This window comes from Magnolia sinica, chromosome 2 (genome assembly GCF_029962835.1).
Source record: "Magnolia sinica isolate HGM2019 chromosome 2, MsV1, whole genome shotgun sequence".
Classification (NCBI taxonomy): domain Eukaryota; kingdom Viridiplantae; phylum Streptophyta; class Magnoliopsida; order Magnoliales; family Magnoliaceae; genus Magnolia; species Magnolia sinica.
Genome location: NC_080574.1, coordinates 7788768 through 7814158, shown reverse-complemented (window position 1 = coordinate 7814158; position 25391 = coordinate 7788768). Strand labels below are relative to the sequence as shown.

Below are 25391 nucleotides of genomic sequence, written 5' to 3'. Positions count from 1 at the left end.
TCACTCAAGAACATCTAAATTTATGTGCAGCTCCGGTCGACCAGATTTTTGAGTGGTGTGAACATCATGGTGTGATTCATGTAATAAAGGAATTAGATGTTACACACATACCACATGGACTCCACCATTCTAGACTTTACCACCTTTTAAAGAAAAAACAATTAAATGAGAGTATTTTGGTACTTTCAAGCTTGAAAAGCATCTCTGCAGAATTTTTAAGATAAAAATCCCAATAATCAAAGCCTTTAAATACTTATATCATAGGACTTTTTCTAGTATTCCCATTCATAATAAAGCCCATCATATGATCCACAGCTGAATCATGAATGTCCTATCTCAATAAGTTGGGATCCTTTGGGACATTTGACTGGCCCTCCTACATGAAGTTCACCTTATTCAAAATTAAGGAGTTCTATCAATCAAGTGTCAGCCAGTCAGGCCAGCCGTTGCCCCTTGATTTCGATGGCCTGATGAAGGGGCATGCTATTGGTGGGGCAGACTCGCACGTTATTTTTGAACATTGTGGCACTAACTGCAGCTATTTGGACTGTCCAAATTGTGGGTTGTTTAATTTCTGTGGGTGAACATATCTCTAAAATGGCATTGACTAAGAAATCATAAACATCCAACTAATGGCTATCAAGTGGATTATAAAGAGAAAAATAAGTGGTTCAAATTAGAAGAGAAAAATCAGATAAATAAATTTTTTAGTATAAAATTTAGGTCACGCTCTATCCATGGTTAGTTTAGCAACTTGGGTGGTCCAAATCGCCATGCGACTATACCACGCGCACAGTTGAAAAGTCTCCACTATTTATTATTATTTTTCAGAAGTTGTGCAAGCTAGCCTGGATGTTCTGACGGAGGGTGTTAGAAAAATAAAGGATTTAAACAATAGGAAAAACTTATTTTATTCTTTATTTTTAAGTACGGGTTTCTCGCTTTGTTTTTAAACCAATGGTAAATAGGCGGGAAATGGGTAATAATGATTGCCCCAGGTAACTGCAGCAGCAGTACCGGTGCTTGATTTCACGCTGGCTTTTTTCGGCACAAAAACCGATGATGCTATGAAATATACGTGGGCCACAGTGATATATGTGGCTTATCCACACCGTCCATCCATTATCCCAACTGAAATTAGGATATTATTCAAAAAGGTGAGGAAGATCCAAAGCTCAAGTGGGCCACACCACAGGATTTAGGAAATTAAATACCTACCTTTAAAAACTTTTTTGGGCTACTGTTTCCTTTGGTGTGGGTCACTTGAGTGTTGGATCGGCCTCATTTTTTGGCTCATGCCTCTAAATGTTATGCTAGAATGGATAAATGGGACAGATACATCACAATAGGGTCTACAAATTTAAACCAGTCCATTTTGACCGGTTTTCCAAGCCAAAATACACGTGAATTTTCAAACATATGTAAAGAGTAATCATTTCATTTACCGTGTATTTATATTATATTTGAAAAATCAAATATGCCCTAAGATTATGATAGAAAGAGAAAGCATTTATAACCCGGTGGTCCATCACATGGCTGTACGTACGAGTTCATATGAATTTTGGATGAAAAAAAAAAAACAGAGGACTGACGTGCCCATTCCATAGTGGATATGGATTGCATACTGACACTCTGAGCTATGTGGGCTCTACCACCGTGTATGTGTTTTATCACGCTATCATTCTATTTTTTCACTTGTTTCAGTGCATGAGCTAAGACAAGTGGTGGACCATGTCTTAAGTGCACCACACCACAGGAAACAATGGTGATTGGAAACTTACAATAAAAAAATCTCTCTAAAGTCTACTAATGTTTACTTGTCATCTAATTTGTTGATTAGGTCACCAGTACCATGAAGGAAAAACACAAATATCAGCCTGATCTAAAATTTATGTGGCCCTCAAAGAAGTTTTTAATGGTGAGTTCCACGTGAGATTTGGATCTGACTCATTTTGGGCTCATGCCTTATAAGGGTGTCAACGACTGGGTCAGGGACGTGCTGAGTTCTGTCCAAAACTAGCCCGCATTGTCCAACTAAGTCCCAAGCCTAGCCTGGTTCCACGACAAGCCAAAAGAGTCTAGCCTAAGCTCGGCCTAACATGGTTATGCAGGCCTGGCCAGAGTCCAGCTTGAGCTCAAGCCAGAGAGATGTAGTTTTAGGTTGGTCTTCTTCTTCCTATATTTCAATTTCAAAAAATTCAGAAACCTTTTGAGAGAGAGTCTCTTCTTCTTCCTGTATTTCAATTTCAAAAATTTCAGAAACCCTTTGAGAGAGAGTGCGGCAGTTTCAGGTTATCTTCTTTCTACATTTCATATTTCAAAATATCTATAAACCCTTCAATAGGGAGTGTGCTAGAGTCAAGTTCATCTTCTTCCTACGTTTCAGATTTAAAAAAGTTCAGAAACCTTCCTACAGATAATGCGGCAAAAAGTCAGTTCATATTTTTTCTACATTTTATATTTTAGAAATTAAAAAAACCCTCAACTTCAGAAAAACCTCATATTATCAGTGCCATGCTAACAGACCACCAGTTAGAATCCATCCAAAGAAACAAAAACCCTAGCTATCTATGATGATCTAAATCACGTCACAGCAATGAGGTTCGATGATATATTCCTAAATGATACTCATCGAAAGATTTGTGGGTGGGCCCACTATTGGGGTGGGCAGACGTGCTTATGGACATCTAAGTCCAAGTGCAGCCCAATTATCATATAAGCTTGAATGCTAAGCCCGAGCCCAGCCCTTTAGCTCAATACTTTAACCAAGCCTAACCTGTGGCGTGACAAGCCTAAAAGCCAATGGGCCTGCCGCTCCATTGATACCCCTACGGAAAATGATCTCACAAAATAAATAAACCACATAGATAAGACACATATATCACAATGAGGCTCACAAAGCATGGACCAGCAGCGAGGTGGTTACTAGAAGGGTTGTTTTTTTTTTTTTTTTAAACACATGCACACACACCACCACACACTCACGCTGTAGTGGGCTTTCACCACCTATGGATACTTGAACCCTTGATCGGGTGTTGAAACTCCTGAGAGTCTACCACCCGAGCAAGAGCAAGGACCCTACTAGAAGGGTTAGTATGCAATCTGCATTCCATCTCCAGGACCTGACAATTGGCAAACTAGGGGGAGACGATTAGGTGAGGCCTGCTTAACAACTTAGCTGTGAGGTCCTATATGTGCCGCTCGCCTTGCTGTATGTGTTGTATGTGCACGCCACCCATCAGTTTTTCGAGCTTATTTTTCAAGCATAGCAGATCCAAATCAAGTGGACCATATAATAAAGATTAAATGTCTACTGTTGAAAACTTATTGGGGGTTATAAGATTTTTGGATCAAGTTAAAATTTGATTTTCCCATCATCTACTCCGGTGTGAAGTTATCAACATGTTGGATGGCAAATGAAAAGAAATTAAAGGCCGGTTCAATGACCATTATTTCCTGTGGTGTAGTCAACTAGAGATTTGAATTTGATTATTTTTTAGACTATGTTGTAAGATGAGCTAAAAAGGGGCACGGACGAACAGCATAAGTATACAACACATTACATCAAGCTAGGCCCCATGGTCAGATACATTACCCGGGCCTCACCTGATCAGCTCCCCAAACCAGACCAGGATAGGAAGAACGTGCAGTGCTCGGTCACGAACTCACCAGGCTTACTAGACGTTTCCATGGTCTAGCGGACTACCCATCCGACAATTAGGGAAAAAATAAAAAAAAACTAGCAAGTAGCGGCAAGTAGCTGCATGTGGTAGCTTATTTTTTACCCTCCGTGACGTCAGCACGTTCGGTGGGCTCCATCGCGATGTATGTATTGTAGAGATCATTGTAGAGATCCACACTGTCCATTCATTTGGAGAGATCATTTTAGGGCATCATCTAAAGAATAAGTCAGATCCAAAGCTCAAAGTGGACCCCACTATAGAAAACAGTGGGGACAGTGACAGGTAACGTTGAAAGCTTCCTCGGCCACCATGGTGTCTATTTGAGATCCAGTCTGTTTATAAGTTATAAAATAGACCATGGAATATGGGAAACCAAAAATATCCGCTTGATTGAAAATTTCTATGGTCCAAGAGGTTTTTAATGGTACGAGTTCAATCCCCACTGTTTTGGATCCGCCTCATTAGTTGGCTCATGCTATAAAATGATTTTTTCAAATGGATGGACGGTGTGGATACAATACATACATTATAATGGTCCCAAGGAATATGGTGACATCACTTCAATGGCGACGCCTGCTACCGGCGTATCTGGTGAAGAAGGAAGCGCATCAACCCTGAAACTATGTGTAATTATTCCCATTTCACCTGTATGAAAATTCATCTCACTTTTACTTTGAAAATCGGTTCAAAAAGCTAATTTAAGCTCGTGGACCTCTAGGTAATGTATATAATATATTCATTCTGTCCATTTTACTATAATATTTTCAGGCATGAGCTAAAAAATGAGGTAGATGTAGCACTCAAATGACCCGCACCAAAAGAAACAGTGGTCTTAAACGGTTTTTAGTGGTAAGTGTTAAATTCGCTTTTCCTGGTAGCGTAGTCCATTTAGCTTTTAGATATGCTTCATTTTTTCACTCATTTTATAAATTCATTAGGCATAATAAATGAACGGGTGGATAAGCAATCTGTATCATGCTGGGACCCACAAATATTTCATGGCGTACTCATTTTTTAGTAAAAAAAGCAAATTGTCGTATCAAACACGGGAAACAGTGAGGTAAATACGGGGAAAATAATCCTTATATATTTACACAGTATGTACCGGTAAATTGAAAAATCAAACAAACCCTAGAAAAAAAAGAAAAAAGAAAAAAGAGCTGCAGCTAGGTATGTATTCCTCTCAATTCTTTATTCATGTTGCCCCTGTCGATTACGGGAATTGAAGTCGCACAAAAGTGTACTATTTCAATTCCTAAAATGGAAAATTGTTGTTTTCAAGTCAGCTTTGAGGGGTGCAGATATCAATCCTCTGTTTATCCTTTCTTTCCTTGTGGAGAGGCTAATGGAGGCTTTCTATAAAAGACGGGGTTCTTTTCTGTCATGAATTTCCTCTCTCTCTCTCTCTCTCTCTCTCTCTCTCTCTCTCTCTCTCAATCTGCGTTTTCTTCATGTCGTAGGAAGGGAGGAGAGAAATGGCTGTAGCAGCTCCGGGGCAGCTGAATCTCGACGAATCGCCCTCGTGGGGATCTCGAAGCGTCGATTGTTTTGAGAAATTGGAGCAGATTGGGGAAGGAACTTACGGGTACGCAGAAGGGGGAAAAGGACGGAAAACCCCCTTTTCTTTTTTGTTGTGCTAGTCTTTTTTTTTTTTTTTGGCATTTTGAATTTGATTGTGAGGTCCTGTAGTGTTTGGGAAATTGACATTTGGACCCCTCTTTTTTCTTATGTCTACAGTCTACAGCCTCAATGTAGACGCATTGGGACAGCAGGGTGTAAAAGAGTCACTTTTTTGTTAGTTTGATAATGGAACCATATTTTCTTTTCTTGTTTTTCCTTTTTTCTTGTTTTAATTTTAAGACTGCTCAGTGAAGATTGTTTTGTGCATTCCTCAATGACAGAACCTAATGCAAGTCCATTCTGACTGGGGTGGTGCATTTTATTTGGTCATGCCAGCATTCCACAACACTGGGGACCACTGATAAGTCATCCACACCATCCATTTGGTGGGCCCCACCATGAGTAATGCTTCAGAGATCGCCCCATCTGGACAGTCATGCGGCCTGTAAATGGATGGTTTAAAGTAAGACATGTCCAGTGGTCCATATATAATGGTAAAATGTACACTCATCAGATGGCTGGTTTGTTTGATGGAGGTGACCTTTTTTCATGATCCATTCATAGCTGGTCGCACCAGAAGTATGATCTGGATCACTGGAAGGTGGGTGCACCAATGTGAATTCTGCCTGAACAAAAATTGCTTGAAGTTCAGACCTACATTGTATGTTACTTACATACTGTGTTGCTGCTGTCGTTTGAGAACAAACTGGCAATCAGTGGAGCCTAGGTTGCCCAGGGAGCTACCATCAAAATTCAACTTAAACCACCTGCTGGGAGGGCTGCACCAATCCCAGCCAGCTTCACAACGGTACCCCCACACCACAACAATTCGTCCCACTTGGAATAGAAAAGGATAGAATCATAGGACAGCCACGTAGCAACTTGTTCTAGTTTCCCTAATCAATGATTATGCTGAAAATCGTCTCGAGTATGGTGCCCAAGCCTGCCAATTTGTCTTAAAAAAATCCATCTGTTTCTTTCAAGTAAAAAACACCAAAGAACATCCATTTTTTTTTTTCCCTGAAAGACAACAGCTTTTTATTTAAGAAAAACGAGCACAAGGCTTCATTTACAAAAATTACATCCTTAAAATACTGATCCATCACTTGGATCAAAATTCTTTAAGCCCAAAATCCCCCCCTATCGCATACATTTTTCACCTTTTATATACAACTATTTTTTATTTTCTTGTTTTGAAAACGTCGATTGTTCCTCTTCCTCCAGATTGCCCACATAACCGCCATGACAACCAAACATCACCGTTTGACCTTGCTTTTCAAGTTCCCTTCCCCCAGCCATTTTGCTAGAACGTTAACAACTGTCCTTGACATTGCCCATTTTGTGTGGAAAAAAGGCTATAGACCTCTCCCACACCTTTCAAGCAAACAAGCAATGGATGAATAGGTGATCCACTGTCTCTGCCCTTTTGAAGCATAATGCGCAACAATCGGGGATCATCGATGATATTTTTTGAAGGTTATCTATGGTCAGAATCCTATTCCTACTTGCCAATCATGCGAATACCGACACTTTAGGGGGCGCCCGCTAGACCATACACAAGCTAGGCTCCCATTTCCTTCTTCGGTCATGAGTGGTGGCCATAACAGCCGTTACGGGCCCCGTAAAGGCCATTATGTAAAGGTAACGGTGGCAAGTGGCAACCACTATACGTTACAGGGTCGTAACGGCTGTAACAAAATAAAAAGCCCTGTAACGGCCGTTACAAGTTACAACCTCGTAACAGCCCGTTACAACCCCCTGTAGCGGCCCTATAATGGTTCATTATGGAGCTGATACATGTTTTTCATTTTTTTTTTCAATAAAAAAAAGAGACCGTAATGACCGTTATAACCTGTATCATAAAGGTAATGATGATAGCTGTTACGGCCACTGTTACTGTTACGGAATACCTTTCTTGAGTCACACAATGACATGATCGTGAATTAGTCATTTGTAAAATTCTCGATGCTTGTTAATGGATTTCCAAATAGGATTCTTTGGGAGCTCTAGAGAGCTTAGGCATGGGATCAATTCTCTCCATTTTTGAAGATTGTAGTGGCTGAGGCTTTGAAGCAAGATACTGAATAAGGTTGACATGGGGCCTTATGAGGGGTTTCATTGTGAATTAGTCATAATTCCAAGATTCCCATTTTGTAATTTGTGGATGACACTTTTGATCCTTTTCGGCGCGAGTAGCCAGTAGTGGGCTAATCTTAAATGCATCTTGTAATGTTTTGAGGCAACTTCTAGGCTGAAAGTAAGATTTCAAAAAGCGAGTTGTTGGGAGTGAGAGTAGGTGATGGATACTTGAGAACATGCTTGGGTCCTTATCTTGGGCTCTCGCTATGTGTTGGGAAGCCAACAAAAGCCTTTGGGGCCTGGTTATCGAAAGAGTGCGACATGGATTGTCGGCTTGGAAAGGAAAATACCTCTCGCAAGGTGATTGAATCATATGCTAATCAAAGCCCTTTGTCTATGCCTGTTTATTTTGTTTGATGGTGCAATTCTCAACTAGCGTCATCCACGAGTTGGAGAAGATTGAAAGGGATTTTCTGTGGCACAATGCAGACCACTTGTTTGAGTGGAGTGAGGTGTGCCACCTTAGGTCCCTCAATGTGATGATACTTGGGAAGTGGCTATGTTCGTTTGGGTGTGAAGAGGATGCTTTGCGGAGAAAAGTTACTTGGTTTAAGTACACTTGAGGGAGGATGGGTCGGGCATGTGCAAAGCTATCATGAGAATGGAAAGTTGGTTTGTTTGCAGTCTTTGTTTTGGGGTTGGAGATTAAGGCAAACCCCCATCTTGGGAAGTCGTGCAAAGAAGATCCCTAACTCTTTAGAACTTGGTGAGCTGTAAAAACATTATAATGTTTAAAGTATTTGAAAAGGTTGCACTCAGATAGTGTGGTGACCCACATTCAAGGCCTATCGGGTGCATCGTATTAAGTGAGATTAGGTGGGATTGAATTTTGGATCCCACATTTCGAACCCTAGGGGCCTGCTTGGTGCATCGTATTAAGCGGGATTAGGTGGGATGGAATTACTTTCCAAGCTTGTTTTTAGGATTTGAAATGTGGGTTCCGAAATTCCATCCCACCTAATCCCGCTTAATGTGATGCACCAAACAGGCCCTAACAACTCCGTTTTGAAAGTAATTCGACGGTGATGGATTAAGCCATTGGGTTCCGCACCCTATACTGCATTGTAATGATAGGGATTTTCCCAGTCCCACTTCGTATATTCCTATCCCTTGAATCCATCCATCAGATTCGAGAGAGAAAATCTCGCCTCAAGGAGAGTTCTTCCAGATTTATCGATTGGATCGGGGATGGAACGTGAAGGAGTCTGCTCTGTCCACAATCTTCATTGTACGGGACAACTTATAGCTGAAGCCCCATCTTACATATAGGTGGTGATAGTTGGAATGGAAGGCATGCACAAGTGGGTTTTGTTTCGAAAGTTGGTAATCTCCGCCGATATCTGCTGTGTCAATTGGTAGAGGGAGAACAAGGAGCAAGGGATTTATTTTTTGGGGACCTTCCAGGTATGTGGCGTCGTCTTTCCGACTACTCTATTCTCTGAGAGAGGCCTCATCCCTCACAGATTGTTTTCGACATCTTCATATGCAAGTGCTCCATATTCAATGGTGGTTGTATAAACATCTACCCAATGCTTTAAATATCATTATCGCGTAATGTATTGCACCCTTGGGATATGGATACATATTGCTTATCGCATGGGATGTATCGGTTGTATCGCGTAATGTATCGCTGTTGTTGGGAAACATGGGAACATCGGGAAATTGGTCAAATTTTTCAATGAAACTTTAGGGATTATTGAAAAATACATTAATACACACTTAAAAATCAAAACATTACCAAAAAAATTGCGCATAATAGGGGTTTCCTTTGTATGGGGTCCTAATATATACGCAATATATATGCTTTCCAACTAAACCGATGCAAGTGTATTCAAAGTCTATTCATATAATTTAAAAACGTAAGAAGACATGTATGGAAACACAAGTAATACATTCAAAAGCAAAAGAAGAATCACTAGATCATGTTACATACATGTTTAATTTTGTGTTTGGATACAAAGATTGCAACTGATTTGTGAGAAATTGAGAAATTTTATTTTTTCTCAAATTTTCGCAACTTGACCCATCTCTCCTAAATCTCGAAATTGAAGTTCCAAATCTATGATTTTTCATGATAAATATGAAAAATCTTAGATTTGAAACCATTCGACACTAGTTTAACGTGATTTACAACAAAAACATGGATCGAAAATCGAAAATGCTCACTGGATCGAATTGGTGGGATATATCGGCGCTAATATCATCGATATTTAAAACATTGCATCTACCTTCCTGCAATAGTTAGTAGGATGATTTGTTGATTCGTATATTCTTGTATACTTTTCTTTTCCAAGTAGTGCTGGCCTGCCCATTAGCTGTCGATGAAGAGGACCACACCGTAGAACAAAGTGCCAAGGATGTGATTTTGTTTTCTGGCTTTAATGGTTCTTGCAGGTGCCATTGTTTCATGTAAAGCGTTGTAATTCACATCTTACAGTCAATATAAAGCCTTCATTTAGGGTGTGAAAATTCTGTAGCGGAGCACATGGTGGGCATGTTCAGATCAAGACATGTACATCTTCATGGCCCACACTGTCACAATCTGCTCCGATGTTAGCGCAAAGGTGGTGTTTAGATGAAGTTGAGAATTGTGTTGATTGTGGGTCATCTTGGACTATATGACTGTATGAACAGGTTGGGTGGGAAGTAAACATCATGGGGGGCCCTAGGAAGGTCAACCGTGGCCATCAGTAGCATCTCCGCATCCTGTGTTGTGGTCCACTTCAGCCATGGATTGGTGTGGATACTATCCATAGCTCACAGACGCACCAACAACAAAGAGCCTGGCCTGAGCTGGGCGTTGGCGGGAGTATTCTCAGCTCCGCATCATGCCAACAGGCCCTAATCCATGTATACATCTCACTCAATCCAAAGATGGCTCACAAGACCATGCCAATAGTTTCCAAACACACCTTTGGTTCGTACATTGTGTATGCAATGCCACCACCAGCCAATCCAAATGTCGAATCCACCTTAATCCACTATTTCCAAGGGGTTCTGTTACATTCCAAACATGGAATGGGATGGTAACCCAACAATTTCATGGGGCTCTGTTACATGCCAAACATGGAATTGAATTTTAACCCAAAAAATTCAAATCCATGACAGTCCTTGACAGCACGTAATTATTACCTTAAAGCAATTCCATCCCACCTAATCCCGCTTAATGCGATGCACCAAACAGGCCCTTAGGAGAAGACTAAGGGAGGAAGAGCTATATGGGGCTTTTGGCTCCTCTAGAAGGGGCAGGGTTGAATCAGGAAGAGTGTGATGGGAGGGTGTGGAAACGGTTAAATAATGAAGATTCTCGGTCAAGTCCCATCTCCATTTGTGGTTGGAGCAGTTGGGGGAAGGGGAAAACCTGGCCCCAATGACATGATTATGGAAAATTAAAGTGCCACCCTGAGTTGCAATGTTTGGATGGCTTGTAGGCAGAAAAAGATATGTCGCTATTGACCACTTGTGTAAAAGGAAGAAGATCATTATTACTGGGTGTTGCATGTTCTTATGCCTGCAATTTCGGCTGGTGTTTCAAGCAGTTTGTGGTTGGGTGGGCTGCATCGCATCGGCGGCTTTGCTGCTGGAGCCTGGAGGAGAGGAAGGGGAGTCTTCTCATGGGTAGAGGAAGAAATCTGTGGAATTTTTGCTTTCTTACAATCATGTGGTCAATCCGGAAGGAGAGGAACACCAGGTTATTTAATGATAAAGTGGAGTTGATAGCCATGGTGATTCTTAGAGTTAGCCAGTTATGTAACTGTGTTCCAGCGGGTAAATTCCCTCAAGGAGTTAGATAGTTGTAATCTATCTAGCATTTGGCCTTCGTAGGGAAGTGTCTCTCTGCAATGTAAGTTAGAGGTAGGTGGGTGTGGTAACTACTGGTTGCATTCTTTGCCCTTCAGGGTTTCTTTAATATAATTCTTTCATTGATCAAAAAGGGAAAGGGACAAAGTGCAAGCTTAAGATTATTCTCAACTTATCCTTGGATCATGATGAGGATGAAAGTATATAAAAAATGAAGGAATATACAAGTATTTCTTAGCTGAAACTTGGTGTTATGGGCTACCCACCTTACATGGTAACTTATTTGAATGGTTGTTGTGCTAGGGTAAAGCCAAGGTCAGCCTGAGCATGGACTGCTTATTTTCTTGGCCTGAAATTGAGGCCCAAGTCCATCCCATGCCAACCATAAATGAGGCCAGATTTGGGCTTGGGCCAGGCCTTAATAGAAAATATTTGAACTCTAGGACTGGGTCTGATACCTGTTGGGTATGGAAATCTGGCTCGAGTGGCCTAGCCTTGTTGTCTCTGAAAATCAGGCCCATGCCGTCTGGCCTTGGGCCTGAAAAATAGACCCAAGCCTAGCCCATGAGCCTGGTGCACCATCCCAGCACATTGACAGCTCTAATTGTTGCTGCGAATTTCACTTAATTACTAATATAACCATGCTTGGGTGTTTCAAATTACTTAGCTATGGTCAGACAAATATTCAAAAAATGGCTTGTGTGGTGAATTTTGTAGGTCATTTTGGGTCATTGGTTAGCTCCCACAGGCCACAACAATAATCTGTGGTTTCTTGGAGCTTGTGCTTGTAGATTGTAATCTACTAATCTTTACTCTTTTTTTGGCCTTATGTTATTGTTTCGGAAATTGTAGTCAGGTATATATGGCTAGGGAAATCAGGACAGGGGAAATTGTGGCTTTGAAAAAGATACGAATGGACAACGAAAGGGAAGGGGTATGCTTTCTTTCTTTTCCTATATGTATTGATTTTTCAGTTACCAACTTATTGTGCCTATGCAATATTAAAAGAAAAAGTTAGGGACAGCGAAAGATCTTCTAGCTGCTGTTACATAATGCATTCTTTCTTTCCTTTTCTTTTGGGTAAAGGTTACATAATGTTTTCCTTACCCTTTTGATTATGTTATGCAGTTTCCAATAACTGCCATACGTGAAATTAAAATCCTAAAGAAGCTGCATCATGAAAATGTAATTCAGTTGAAAGAGATCGTAACTTCTCCAGGTTCCATTCGATTTTTCACATCTGCTTTCTCTTTCTTTGCGTAAACAGGCAGGTGATCTCATGTACATCTTGTCATTGTCTTTCAGGTCCCGAAAAAGATGAGCATGGGAGGCCAGGTTTGTAGTTCAATGTGGCATGGAGTTAACCAATAAAAAGAATGTTGCATGCAGTTGAATTCACCTAGATTACTGACATAGTCCTATATTGCTCATCTACCTATAATTATTTTTTTGTAAACAATCATTTCAGATGTCCGCCTTTACCATTAATTGCCTCATCACAACATAAATTTTACTCTTGTTTCATGCAAAGAGAGGTTTCTGATGTTTGCAACATTTGCATGGGGACTACAGATGGTAACAAGTACAAAGGCAGCATCTACATGGTTTTCGAATACATGGACCATGATTTGACAGGTCTTGCAGATCGACCTGGAATGCGGTTTACAGTTCCGCAGATCAAGGTAATATTACTGTATACTTAAAAAAATCATTCTTTTGCATTGAGTTAATTCTTGACTGGTTGTTGACTTGCTGCATAACCTTTTTCCTAAACAGTGCTATATGAGGCAGCTGTTGACAGGCCTTCACTACTGCCATGTCAATCAAGTACTTCATCGAGATATCAAAGGTTATCATCAAATATTGAGTTACAGCAGTTACTGGATTTGAATCCTGTTTTCACAGCTGATATGGTATCTCTGCTAATTTATTTATGCAGGTTCTAATCTTTTAATTGATAATGAGGGAAATTTAAAGCTTGCAGATTTTGGCCTTGCACGCTCATTCTCCAATGACCACAATGCAAATCTTACAAATCGTGTTATCACTCTGTGGTATAGGTAACTCGTTATACTTCACTTTTGTAATAGTTAAGACTGCAGATTGCCAACTAGGTGATCTTCATTTATCTTTCAAAGAATGTGCATAGTTTTTCCCTTTTAATGGGTTCAGGGTCATAATGGCCTGGACAGACCTCCAGAATTGCTGCTAGGAACCACAAAGTATGGTCCAGCTGTTGACATGTGGTCTGTTGGTTGTATTTTTGCGGAGCTTCTGCATGGGAAGCCAATCTTGCCTGGAAAAAATGAGGTGGGGTACTTTGTCCTTGCATATTAAGTGCAGCATTTAAGAAAACTGTAAGACTGGTTCCTCTTGACTCAATTATTATTACAAAAAGAACAAAGAAAAAAAGGATTGTGGGTTGATGCTAGATCAGTATAATTGCTTTATAACTTCATCTTTCTTCTTCTGCCATTAGATCCTCAGGTTTACTAGGTATGTTTAATATCTACGCATGTATGAATGTATGTATGCATGTGTGTAGGTAGGTAGTAGGTACATATGTACATATGTATGTATGAAAGATCACAGTTTTCTAAGTAGAAAACAAGAAAAAAGCAGGCTAAAGTGTTGCTCACGAATGAGCCAAAGCCAAGATACAAGGCAAAAAAAAGAAGAAAAAAGAGTAGGACAAGAAACAAAGTGAGCCAAAGTGCCAAGTGACCCTCTCATCGCACACGCACAAGCCAAAGCCAAGACACAAGGCAAAACATAAAAATAAAAATGAAAATTCAGAAGGAAACAAAAGGCAGGGAAAAAAAAAATCAAGAGAACAGGGACTTGAAAAAACAGTAAGAGCTCTAACTTTGACCCCTGAAGTCCCCAACTCATTCCCCTGATGGATTCACCATTGAGCATCCACAAATTTTGGACAGATCTGCAACTGAGCATCCACAGAATTCCTGCCTCAGTAACGATCATGGACATGATTTCCTTTTTAAGTGTACCACCTGGTATGCATTTTTCCTCAAATACTTTTCTGTCTCTCTTTCCACAATCCCCATAGAACCCCAAACTATATAATATTCCATAAAAGCTCCTTTCTGCCCTTGAGCAGCCCACAGTGCCATTCCAAGAGCAAGTCAAGGATGGACCTGCTGAAAGTTTCAAAGAGCAAGAAATAAAACCAACATTTCTCTCACCTGTGCAATGAATTAACAAATGATCAACTGACTCATCATTTCTGCACATATATACATGTTGGGTTCGGTCTGGCATCAAGATCTTATTAGCCGAAGCAATCCAGGTGCTTTGATTCCTGGGGGGCACTAGAGCCTCCCTTACCACAATGCAGGGGGGAGATGTACAATAACTTGCTATTAACTTCAAAATAAAAGATTTACATGTGAATCTTCCACTCGGCAGCCATTTCTATGCTTTTTTGGTTGTCCTTTCTAACATCAGTGAACACATCTCTCAACTTGCCTAAGAGATTCGAGAATAGAGATGCTTCATCATCCAAGTTCCTTATTAGCTTGATGTTCCACTGCAACACCCCCAACCATCTCAATAATATATTTGATTTTTTTATCCTTCGCAACCACATGAGAAATGAGCATGGTGGGATCTTGCCAACAGCAACTCATCAACCAAGCATCATTCCAGAAATGATTTCGATCCTGCTTGCCCACCAAAGGGCAGATTCCCTTGTTAAATTCTATGCTCACTTTATTTGTGATGTACCTGCTTTTGTTACAAGGGTTTGGTCCAATCTTATTAATAGCCTTCCACGCCTCAGAACCATTTGATCTAATACAGGCACCCAGAACCTTCCTGATACACCATATTTTCCCACAATGGCATTCCTCCAAAGTGCATCTGCCTCCTCCCCAAACCTTCGCCACCATTTGTTTGAAAGAGCACAATTTCTTTCCCTAGCATTGCCATTCCTAGGGCTCTCATCTCACAGATTTCTGCACCTGTTTCCAAGTCATGAGATGGAACTTGTCACCCAAATCACTCCTTCCCGTTGAAATTTCTTTGAGGTTACTCAACTTTTGATGCCACACTGCAATAGGGATCTTGAAGAGTAAGAGGAAATACCTTGGGAGGTTAGACAATGCACCCTTAATGAGGGTCATTCCTCCCCCTAAAGAAAGAAACCTACCTCTTCAGCTATTTAAATTTTATTTTATTTTTTTGCTTTGTTCTGGGTTTTCCAATTCCCTCGGCAATGGGGTCCCAAAACAAAGCAAGTTTCAGTTTGCCCCTAATAGGTACATGCAAAGAAGGCTCATATATTTCCAGCCATATGAGTTGCCAAAGTGTTCATTGGACGTAACACTTGCCATGGCATTCTTTCAAGATTCACTCGAAGACCAGATATACGGCTTCAAAATATCAATTTTGAAAATGATCCCCTCTTCTCCCACCAGCAAGAGATTGAGGAAGAACATTATCACATGTCTTCTCTATATCAATTTCGAAAATGATCCCCTCTTCTCCCCTATTAGTTCTATATTTAATGAGCTCATTTGCAACTAATATTTCATCCACAATCCATCTATTTGACAAATGGTCTGTGAAACTGAGATATAACAAAAACTGGTCCTTCCCTCATTCTTATGGAAGGTCTTCATTGGATGCAACACTTGCCATGGTACTCTTTCAAGATTAATGGTGCAATCCAATTATCAAGTCAATGAGATTTGGACACCCAAATTATAGAGAAATGAACATATATACGCTCACAAAGAATATTACAGTAGAGAGAGGGAGGGAGGGAGGGATTCTATACACCGCCGATAAAACCTCCATTTAAAATTTCACGGCACAGACAATGGATACCGTACAAGAACCAATCATTTGTCTTCAGTCACAACTTTATCCCTGATCTATAACATCGTAATTCCCCTTGCAGATCCAAGGCCGGAAGAAATGCAAAACCTTTATTTGGGTAACCCATCCACCATCTCCAACTTCGACTCCTGTCACATAACTACGTCGGCTTTCCTCCTGTGTGTGTTTTAATGTATGATCGTTATTTTGGATTTTGTTAATATATTTTCGTTATTTTGGATTCTTCCGGTCTTGTGTGGATATATCAGACCTACATTTCTAGTAGCTGTAGTAGTTTATTTGGTTGAAACGGCATTATTATCTTCATGTTTTATGCAAAACGTTATATGCACAGTGACAATTTGCCTGTGTTTAAGGGAGTTTTGGCTGCTTCCTTATGTGCTGAATGGAACATTGTGATCTTTGGGTGATTTTATAGCCTCTCTGTAGTCACACTTTGGGGTTTGGCCCGGCATTGGTGGCCTGTTCTTGTTGCTTGCTGTTTTCTGGCCAAAGCTGAGTGACAATAGGGTCCCTTCTGCATCAGGCTGTCTTGCTGTATTTTATTTATTTTATTTGTGCCAGAGTCTTCCTAATATATGCCAGTAAAAAAATACAGCAATTGAATATCACTATAGAAAATTCTTGTGCCAAGAAATGGTTGAAGTTGAAACTTGAGAACGAGATATCATTTTCACTATACTGATGATAATCGCCACATTGTTTATGTCGTCAATACAGGCTAATCATTCATTCTGTTAGGATCTCATTCACATAAACTTACTGTACAACAGCAGTCAGCCAGTTAAGTACAATATTCGTGATTCTACCAAGCAAGCTGACACAGTAACTAAATTGTTTTTGTTATGTTAGTATGCTAATCATTCATTATGTTAGTACCTCATTCATGCAAATGTAAAGCATCCGTCAACAACTATGACTGCATTTTTAATTTATTTCTGAAGATGAATTTATCAAAGACATTTTAAAAGTATGATCAAATATGAGTAAAAGTAGGTCCCTCCTCTAGAAATAGGGAAAAGAAGAGAATATATGTTTCCTCTTCCTCTAGAATCCTTTACTTATGATCCCTTGATTAAAAAAGATAAATCTTTGTTTACAAAGAGTTAATTACCAGAACAAATCAAATAACCAAAAGATATCTAAAAGATACTAAGAGATGCACATCAATATAATCTTCAGCTGGAACACACAAGACTGTGTACTCCATTGGCATGGTGCTCTGTAAATACAAACAGAGCTGTGTACTCTACACTTCCAATACGGATTCTCTTATCTGCAAGCTAATTTTGATTCGGTACTATTTTTTTTCATTATATTTTGTCCTTTCTTCTTTACCTCATTTGGTTTAATAATGATATCTGGAGGCCATCTTGACATGTGCTGAATTTATTATTTGATTTCGTCAGTTGATAACTCTGGCATTTTGATTTAAAGCTTGATTTGTTATCGTCCTTTGGTTGACTTTGATATGTATCTGTTGTCCCAACATCTATACTAATAATAACATGGATGCTATCTTTCAAATTAGAAGTTTGATACTAATGCGTTTTTCCGTGCTTATTGTAGCCGGAGCAACTGAATAAAATTTTTGAGCTGTGTGGAGCTCCTGATGAGGTTAACTGGCCTGGGGTTTCCAAGATTCCCTGGTACAACAATTTCAAGCCAACAAGGCCAATGAAGAGACGTGTCAGGGAGGTTTACAAACAGTAAGTAATCCTATTTCTGAGTGTTCTGCCCCTGTGTCATGGACCTGTTTGTCATCTTCATTCTTGCAATGTTTTAATTCTGTGCAATGTTTTAATAAACATCACTATAACTGTTATAATGGGAAAGGCCACTCTATATCATGTGATATAATGAAAAGTCTTGCTAAATGACAATTATTATTTGCAAGTAGTGGTCATTATTTCTCAATAGCAGCCGCTATAAATTGGAAGTTGGAACAAGGTCTGTGGTTTTCCTTTTTGCAATGCTTTTATGCTTCATAGTTCTATGTAATTCCACTTGTCATGCTTTAAAGATGACATGTGAAGGAAGTTATCTGCTCCCTTTTTTGTCTGATTTGTGAGATATAACTATTCTTTTGCTGAACAGCTTTGACCGTCATGCTTTGGAGTTACTGGAGAGGATGCTAACTCTTGATCCATCTCAGGTATCACTTGTAGATGTACTTAGTTTCAGTGATTAGGTTTGTCTGATTAATCTAAACTTTTAGATATCTGCTGGAGGTTCAAATTTCATACTGTATTTGCTCTGATGCCTACTCAGCATGAACTAGCTTCTCCTGATATAGCATGGTTACATGATTTTCCAATGTTCAGGAATGCATATGCTAATCAGCATTCGCTTAAATCTCTTTAGTTAATGTTCTTGCTTGCATTGTCTCCCAATCTATCTAGTCTATAAGGAGATGAGATGTTTGACTTGAAACCTTGCCTCTATGCTAATATAGTTGTATATTATCTATTGTAATGTGCACAGAACCTCTTAAAACTGCATGAAGCTTACACGTCACTTGCATACCCAACATTCGCTACATGTAAGCAATTTTACACATATTATCTTTTATTTATATATATATATATATATATAACCTGAAGGAGATGAGAGTAAACATGCCTTTCACACAAAATTTGTGGGCCGCATGTAATAAATCATTAAAATAAAGCTTCTCCTTCTTCTTCTTCTTCTTCTTTTTTTTTTTTAAATTTTATTTTAAAGATATTAAATTAAAGCTTTTAAGCAAGCCCTACCTTAAAATTGACTTTTATGATTTGGGTACTCATACACCCCTCCATCCACACACCCATACACACCTTATATAAATGCCAAGTTCTTAAATGACACTCGTTTCCCCAAGATAAGTTTAAAAAAAGACGGTTTTAAAAGTGGTGCATGCTTTCTAAGTGAATAGGCATTATTATGTACTGTAATAAACCCCATATATGGTAGGTTTGTCTAGAACTTTTTAATGGAGAAAAAATTAGTTCTTTGTTGCATGTTTTTATTGTCTTATTTGGCTAAAACTGACTTAACCAGAGAATTGCAAAGAAGACAATGAACTTGGCATATAAGCTGAGATTTGAAAACAGCTAGCAACCATCTGTAAAACCTGCTTAGTACTTATTTCTCAAGAAAGACACAGTAACTTGTAGTAGTGATGGTGTTATTATCTCACAGTAAAAGAAAAGCATGTCATTATTCTTCTGTATAGATGCAGGCCGTAACGGTAACAGTGGCCGTTACGGCCACCACCGCTACCTTTACAATACGGGCCATAACGGCTGTTACGGCCCCGTAACGGCCGTTATGGTCTCTCTTTTTTATTTTTTTAAAAATTTTTATTGAAAAAACCCCTGAAAAACCTGTATCTGCCCCGTAATGTTGATTAAAAAGTATGAAAAACATGTATATGTCTTATAATAGACCATTACGGGACTATTATGGCCTTTATAGGGGATGTAACGTGCCGTTAACGGCAATTATGGGTCAATTTTTTCCATAACGGCCGTTACGACCCCGTAACGTGTAATGGTTGCCACCGCCGTTACCTTTATGTAACGGCCTTTACGGCCTTTACAGCACACCATGGATGCAGCACCTTTTTAGAATTACAAAACAAATTATATTTTATCTATTTGTTTTACATGTGACGAACATGGCTCAACTGTATCACTGACTAGGTTGAGTAATTTAGATTTTTAGCTCGTTGAATGTTGCAATTATGGAAATTTCAGCTGGAATCATATAATTCATTCTCATTTTGTCAATATGTTGCTTATGTCCAAACTACGTACTTGGTAATGCCTAATAGTTTCTTCTCTCTCTCTCTATTGATAATTTGGCATAACTATATCTAATATCCAATAAAAACAAATACCAAGTAGTATCCCTATTATTCCCTCAACTTCAGGGTTGTGATTTAAATGTGCATGTTTGAAGAATCTCTGGTGACAACCTCAAGTTTTTCCAAGGTACTTAATTGTTTTTTTATTCTAAATATTTACAAGCTGGATTCCTAGCCTGGTGCTATTCACTTCAAATTGTAGGGAACTAGTAGGTGTAGAGTTCATAACCTTGCTGAATTTAGAGTTCAAGATGGGGGCCTTCCTTAACTTGACCAAAGATCCAAGCGTCCAAGTTGATCTGAGTGTCACTTTGTGGCCTTGAAAACATCATGAACATCCTCCTCCTTGGCCATCCTTAAATTCTTGGGAAAATTTCACCGTCTTTGCACAGCTTGGCCTGTTTGTCCAATTTCAAGTCTCTGACTTGTTGGATTCTGATTTTCTTTTACTTTTTAACGTTTGGATCTATTTATAATCCCATGCAATTGGACGATGGTTGATCATCCTACTGTTTGGCAGTTGCAATATTAGTGCATGTGTAGAATATAAACTCCAAAAATGTTGTCTGATCTTACTTTCAAAATACGTATTATCTGTGGGAGCTGCTTGCTTGTGTTAAATTATTTTTCCCCATTTTCTTCTATATAGAGAATATGTGCCAAGGATGCGCTCGATGCAGAGTATTTCTGGACTGACCCTTTACCCTGCGATCCCAAGAGGTTTGACTTCTCTAATCTTAGTGTCCACTGGCTCATCAAAAATCCTCCAAGGGCCAGTTTGAATGTAGCCAGAATTGCGGATCACAGGGTTGCATTTTTGTAGCAGGATTATCTGTACCATACTGCAAAATGCTGATGGTAGGATGCACCGGGCACTCCCATCTACGAAACATGCCGAAAAATGAGGATGGGATGAAAAAAAGTGGAACATCTGCTTTGTCCCACGCTTATTTTGGGAGGCACCATCTGCAGAAAAAAAGCTATATTTTCATCCTGGTCCTAAATCTTTGTAATTTGCTCTACTTGTAGATGGTTTACTTGGTTCTAATTCCTAATTCCCAATATTAATATTTCTCACTTCTAATGCCGGATTGCAAAACCGATTGGATCCAATGACACAGCTTGCCCAAATACGAATCCTCACATGAGTTCCAGACAAAGAAAAAGCGTCAACAACAGCGACAACATGAAGAAAATGCAAAGCGGCAGAAATTGCAGCATCCACAGCAGCACTCGCGCCTCCCTCCTGTCCAACAGACTGGACAAGCGCATCCTCAGCTCAGGCCAGGGCCCAACCAGCCCATCCACAATGTGCAGCCTCCGATGGTCGCTGGGCCGAGCCACCACTACGGAAAGCCCCGAGGGCCTTCTGGGGGGGCAAACAGATACCCGCAGGGCGGAAACCCAAGTGGGGGTTACAACCCAAACCGTGGGGGTCAAGGTGGTGGTTACAGTGGTGGGCCATATCCACCACAAGGGCGTGGGCCTCCGTATGCTAACAGTGGGATGCCTGGTACGGGTCCTAGAGGTGGCGGCAGCAGTTATGGAGTTGGTGCTCCAAATTATCCCCAAGCAGGTCCGTATGGTGGGCCACCAGGAGCTGGACGAGGCACGAACATGATGGGTGGTAATCGCAATCCACAATACGGTTGGCAGCAGTGACTGGTAATATTTGGGCGGATGAGGAGATGTCACAATTGCTCTTCGTGCCACCACGACAGAGAAACCTCAAAGCTGCTACGGATGGGCATATGTACTCACGTTGATATCTTATTTTGGAAATATCAGCATTCATGGGTCATCATTCATCGTCGTGGTCATCATCACTGTTTTCATCATGGTATAGGGGTCTCTGGGATGAGCTTAGTGTGAGTTCTGTATTATTGACTCTGCAAACTAAGAGGGAATGTATTGAATATGAACTTTGTTAGTGGGGCCCACGGTTGCGTCCGAGCCATTGATCTGATGACTCGATATAGAAGGGATCATGCACTTAAAAATCTTCTGAATTGGAAGTTCCCAGCAGTCCAATCTTTGGTATGTGGACTGTGGTGTCTTCATAACAGTATATGTGGATGCCAAGGGTGGTCGATGAGAATATTATTAGCATGGTCCATCCATGATGGGATCCACTAGCTCAATGGTCTGGATCACTGATCCATGGTCCCTGAGTTTTATTTGTTGAGTCATGCAAATTAATGTGTTTGGTTTGCACATGATCATGTTACTGACTCAAAAGAGTCTTATCTACTTATCTGGACTTCGCACACACACACCCCCACACACTCACGCCGTAGTGGGATTTCACCACCTATGGGTGCTCAAACCCTTAACCCGGTGTTGAAACTCCTGAGAGTCTACCACCGGAGCAAGAGTAAGGACCCTACTTATCTGGACTTGGCCCACTTTGGCCCACCTCTGATTATGCCGTGGAAAAATGCCTTCGTTGTTATCTTATGCCTCTGTTAATCGGGCCTGTTTGGTACGTATTGAGAGCCCATTTGCCTGGCCTGTTTAGAGTGTCTACGGCATCTTTGTCATATATCGTGAATGTTGGGGCACACTAGATGAACAGCCCAGATCTTGCCCAAGCAGGTGGCTGGGCTACTGGCTACGCTGGCGCCTTTTAATTTATTATTATTTTTTTATACTTATTTTATTTTATTTTTTTTATTTATACCCTTAACAGCCATGGGCGTGTCTGGGACTTGGGTTTTACTTTGCGGTCTTGGCTTGAACGGACTTATGCGGGAATGTCAAAAGTAGAGCTGTACATGAACCGAGTTACCTTGGTTAGCTTGCTTGACTTGACTTGAAAAAGCTCGTTTCGACCCGGTTTGAAACTGAGTTCGAGCTGAGTCTAGCTGATTTTTTGAGTTTGAAAAAATTTCGTAGAGCTGTACATGAACCGAGATAGCTTGGTTAGCTCGCTCGACTCGACTTGAAAAAGCTTGATTCGACTCGGTTTGAAACTGAGTTTGAGCTGATTCTAGCTGATTTTTTGAGTTTGAAAAAATTTTGAACCAAGTTCGAGCTTGCTCGAGCTCGACTCAACTTGGATCGAACCTCAACTCGAATTGGCTCGGTGACCAGTTATTTTGATATTCATGTTGCTTGCCTGAGTGTTTGATGAAATGACTTGATAAAGTGCTGTTTCGGGTGCATATATTCTCGGTGGGATCAGCTATTGTCGAGGAATGAATGAATACGAAACAAATCACTACGAAATAAAAAAATAATAATAATAAAAATAAAAAGTTTTATAATAGGAATGAATACGAAACAAATCACTACAAAATAAAAAAATAAAAAAATAAAAAATAAAAACTTCACATTATAAAACTGCCCTCAAATCATGATTTTGATGTTGCCCGTACAATTTTTGATGAAATCCTCGTATATTGCTGTTATTGTTTTGCATTTGTGAAAAATTGAAGGTGCGCTTTGTGTTTGAGAAAATGTCTCATAGGGTCGAAATCAGCTCGAGCTGGCCTGAGCTGCTGACTGAACTGAGCCGAGCTGGGCAGTTGGGCTCGAGGACTAAGCCGGGTTCGAGCTGGGGTTACTTACTGGCCGAGTCAGCTCGACTTGGTTCAACTCCTGTACAGCTCTCAAAAGCTGTAAGGCCCCATTGGAGGCTGTCTATGAATGTGCATCTGAGGTCTTGAAGTCATTTTGATCCAAACAGCAGTTGATGCTGTGCGTTTGGATGCACTTTTGCAAACGGCCCTTAATTGTTGCCTACACATCTCACTAGCGCCTGCACCAGTGTGGCGCCAAGATATGAAGTGTTCATCAGGTGGGCCCCGCTTGTTATGTGCTGTGACGAAAAAAGAATCAACGGTTCACAAGAGTAGCTATTAATTTCTTAACACAGCACACTGCATGGAATGAGGGATTATATGAACATATGAACATTTCGCATGAAAATTGGAGAATCCTCGTCAATTTCCAAAGCTGGTCCCATGATTTGGTTATCCAGACTCTTCAATAGGGGAAAAAAAAAACACCAAATATTGGACGGCTTCGACCTTCCAAATATCGGGAGTTGTTGGGTCTGGCAGCCACGTGGATCCCATCAGTTGAACGGCACGGATCAATGAAGAGGCCAACCACAGTTGTACAGATTCAAGGCCATGGAGACCCCACACCTCCTAGGGCTAATAATTCCTCGTATTTGGACAGATCCGAGAATGTAGTACAAAGATTTTGATAGGGAAGGAAGACCCCAAAAGGATTTCTCCACTAGCTAGCAGTGAATCCTTTTCTTTTCCCAATTACACTGGAAAGTGGGGCCCACTTCCCATGCGGTGCTTTCACTTTTTACACGCAAAGAATAAGTCTACCATGAGCTAAGAAAAGGTTTTCTCCCATACATCCGGACGAACTGTAATTCATCATCAGATAAACGCTATGAAATTGGATTCTCCTTTGTCGGACGGCCTTGACCTTTCTATAATCAAGGAAAATCGGAGATTTTGTTGGGACATCCCCGGAAACGGATCCCTGACACCAGCCAATGGCTGGTGGTCGGTGCTCTGTGGGCCCCACCATGATGTATGTGTTTCATCCATGCCGTCCATCTATTTTTACAGTATGAGACCAAAAACGAGGTATATCACAATCTTAAGTGGACCACATTACAGGAAACAGTGTTGAATGAGCGTCGACCATTAAAAAACATTTTGGGGCCATAAAAGTTTTGGATCAAGCTGATTTTTGTTTTTTCCCTTCATCTGGGCCTGTATGACCTAATCAACATATTGGATGTCAAATAAACAGTACAGTGGGCCTTAGGAGGATTTTGATGGTGGATATCCAATCACTAATGTTTTCATGTGGTGTGATCCACCTGAGATTTATATATGTCTCATTTTTTGGATCAAACCATAAAATGAGCTGTAAAAATGGATGAACGGAATGGATGAAACACATACATCATTATGGCCCCACAGAGCACCGTCCACCAGCCACGGGGCTGGTGTCAGGGGGAGTAGCCAATCCGTTCCCGACATCCCCATCTAAGGTGGGCTCTGTTATATAAATGGTTTCGTCGTGAAAAGAATCCAAAATACGTCTGAGAAGTATTGAAACAAACGTAGCTAACAATGAAAGAGCTTACTGGTGCAGGAAGATGAGCACATCCAAGAATTCAATGAATAGACTGGATAGGTTTAGGTCCGTCCGTATTGACCGCGACTTGGCTGCGACTCCGGAACCTGCCACGTGGGTGAGACCCCGACCGTAAGAGCCCACCTAGATGTCCAGAATCTATATCCACACCGTCCATATGTTTTTTCAGCTTATTTTAGGTCTTCGTTCTCAAACTGAAGCATATAAAAATTTCAGGTGAACCACACCATAGTATCCAGTGGTTATTGACCATTAAAAACTTTTTATGGGCCAAAAATGTTTTGGATCAACCTGATATTTGTTTT

The 25391-nt window shown here is 40.4% G+C and overlaps 1 protein-coding gene across 3 annotated transcripts; it reads left to right on the top strand.

The window, feature by feature from the left end:
• The first annotated feature begins 4715 nt into the window (after nucleotides 1-4715).
• On the top strand, nucleotides 4716-21919 carry LOC131233558 (cyclin-dependent kinase C-2-like). 3 transcript variants are annotated; one of them, XM_058230324.1, is made up of 13 exons: nucleotides 4716-4853; nucleotides 5144-5268; nucleotides 12096-12177; nucleotides 12372-12462; nucleotides 12549-12578; nucleotides 12816-12925; nucleotides 13020-13092; nucleotides 13183-13303; nucleotides 13436-13553; nucleotides 17673-17812; nucleotides 18201-18258; nucleotides 20603-20673; nucleotides 21075-21919. In XM_058230324.1, the coding sequence occupies exons 2-13, from the start codon at nucleotides 5159-5161 to the stop codon at nucleotides 21613-21615; spliced, it is 1545 nt and encodes a 514-aa protein (XP_058086307.1). In that variant the 5' UTR covers nucleotides 4716-4853; nucleotides 5144-5158; the 3' UTR covers nucleotides 21616-21919. The 3 variants fall into 3 exon arrangements, with proteins under 3 accessions (XP_058086307.1, XP_058086313.1, XP_058086322.1); XM_058230330.1 differs by lacking the exon at nucleotides 4716-4853 and adding an exon at nucleotides 4905-4923; XM_058230339.1 differs by lacking the exon at nucleotides 4716-4853 and adding an exon at nucleotides 4948-5053.
• Nucleotides 21920-25391: the final 3472 nt, after the last annotated feature.

What these genes read in the sequence shown, in the direction of transcription:
- LOC131233558 (XM_058230324.1), top strand. Translation starts at nt 5,159, where the DNA reads ATGGCTGTAGCAGCTCCGGGGCAGCTGAATCTCGACGAATCGCCCTCG. An exon ending in TTACAGTTCCGCAGATCAAG is followed by an intron (nt 12,926 to 13,019) that starts GTAATATTACTG and finishes TTTCCTAAACAG; the next exon opens with TGCTATATGAGGCAGCTGTT. An exon ending in GTTATCACTCTGTGGTATAG is followed by an intron (nt 13,304 to 13,435) that starts GTAACTCGTTAT and finishes TGGCCTGGACAG; the next exon opens with ACCTCCAGAATTGCTGCTAG.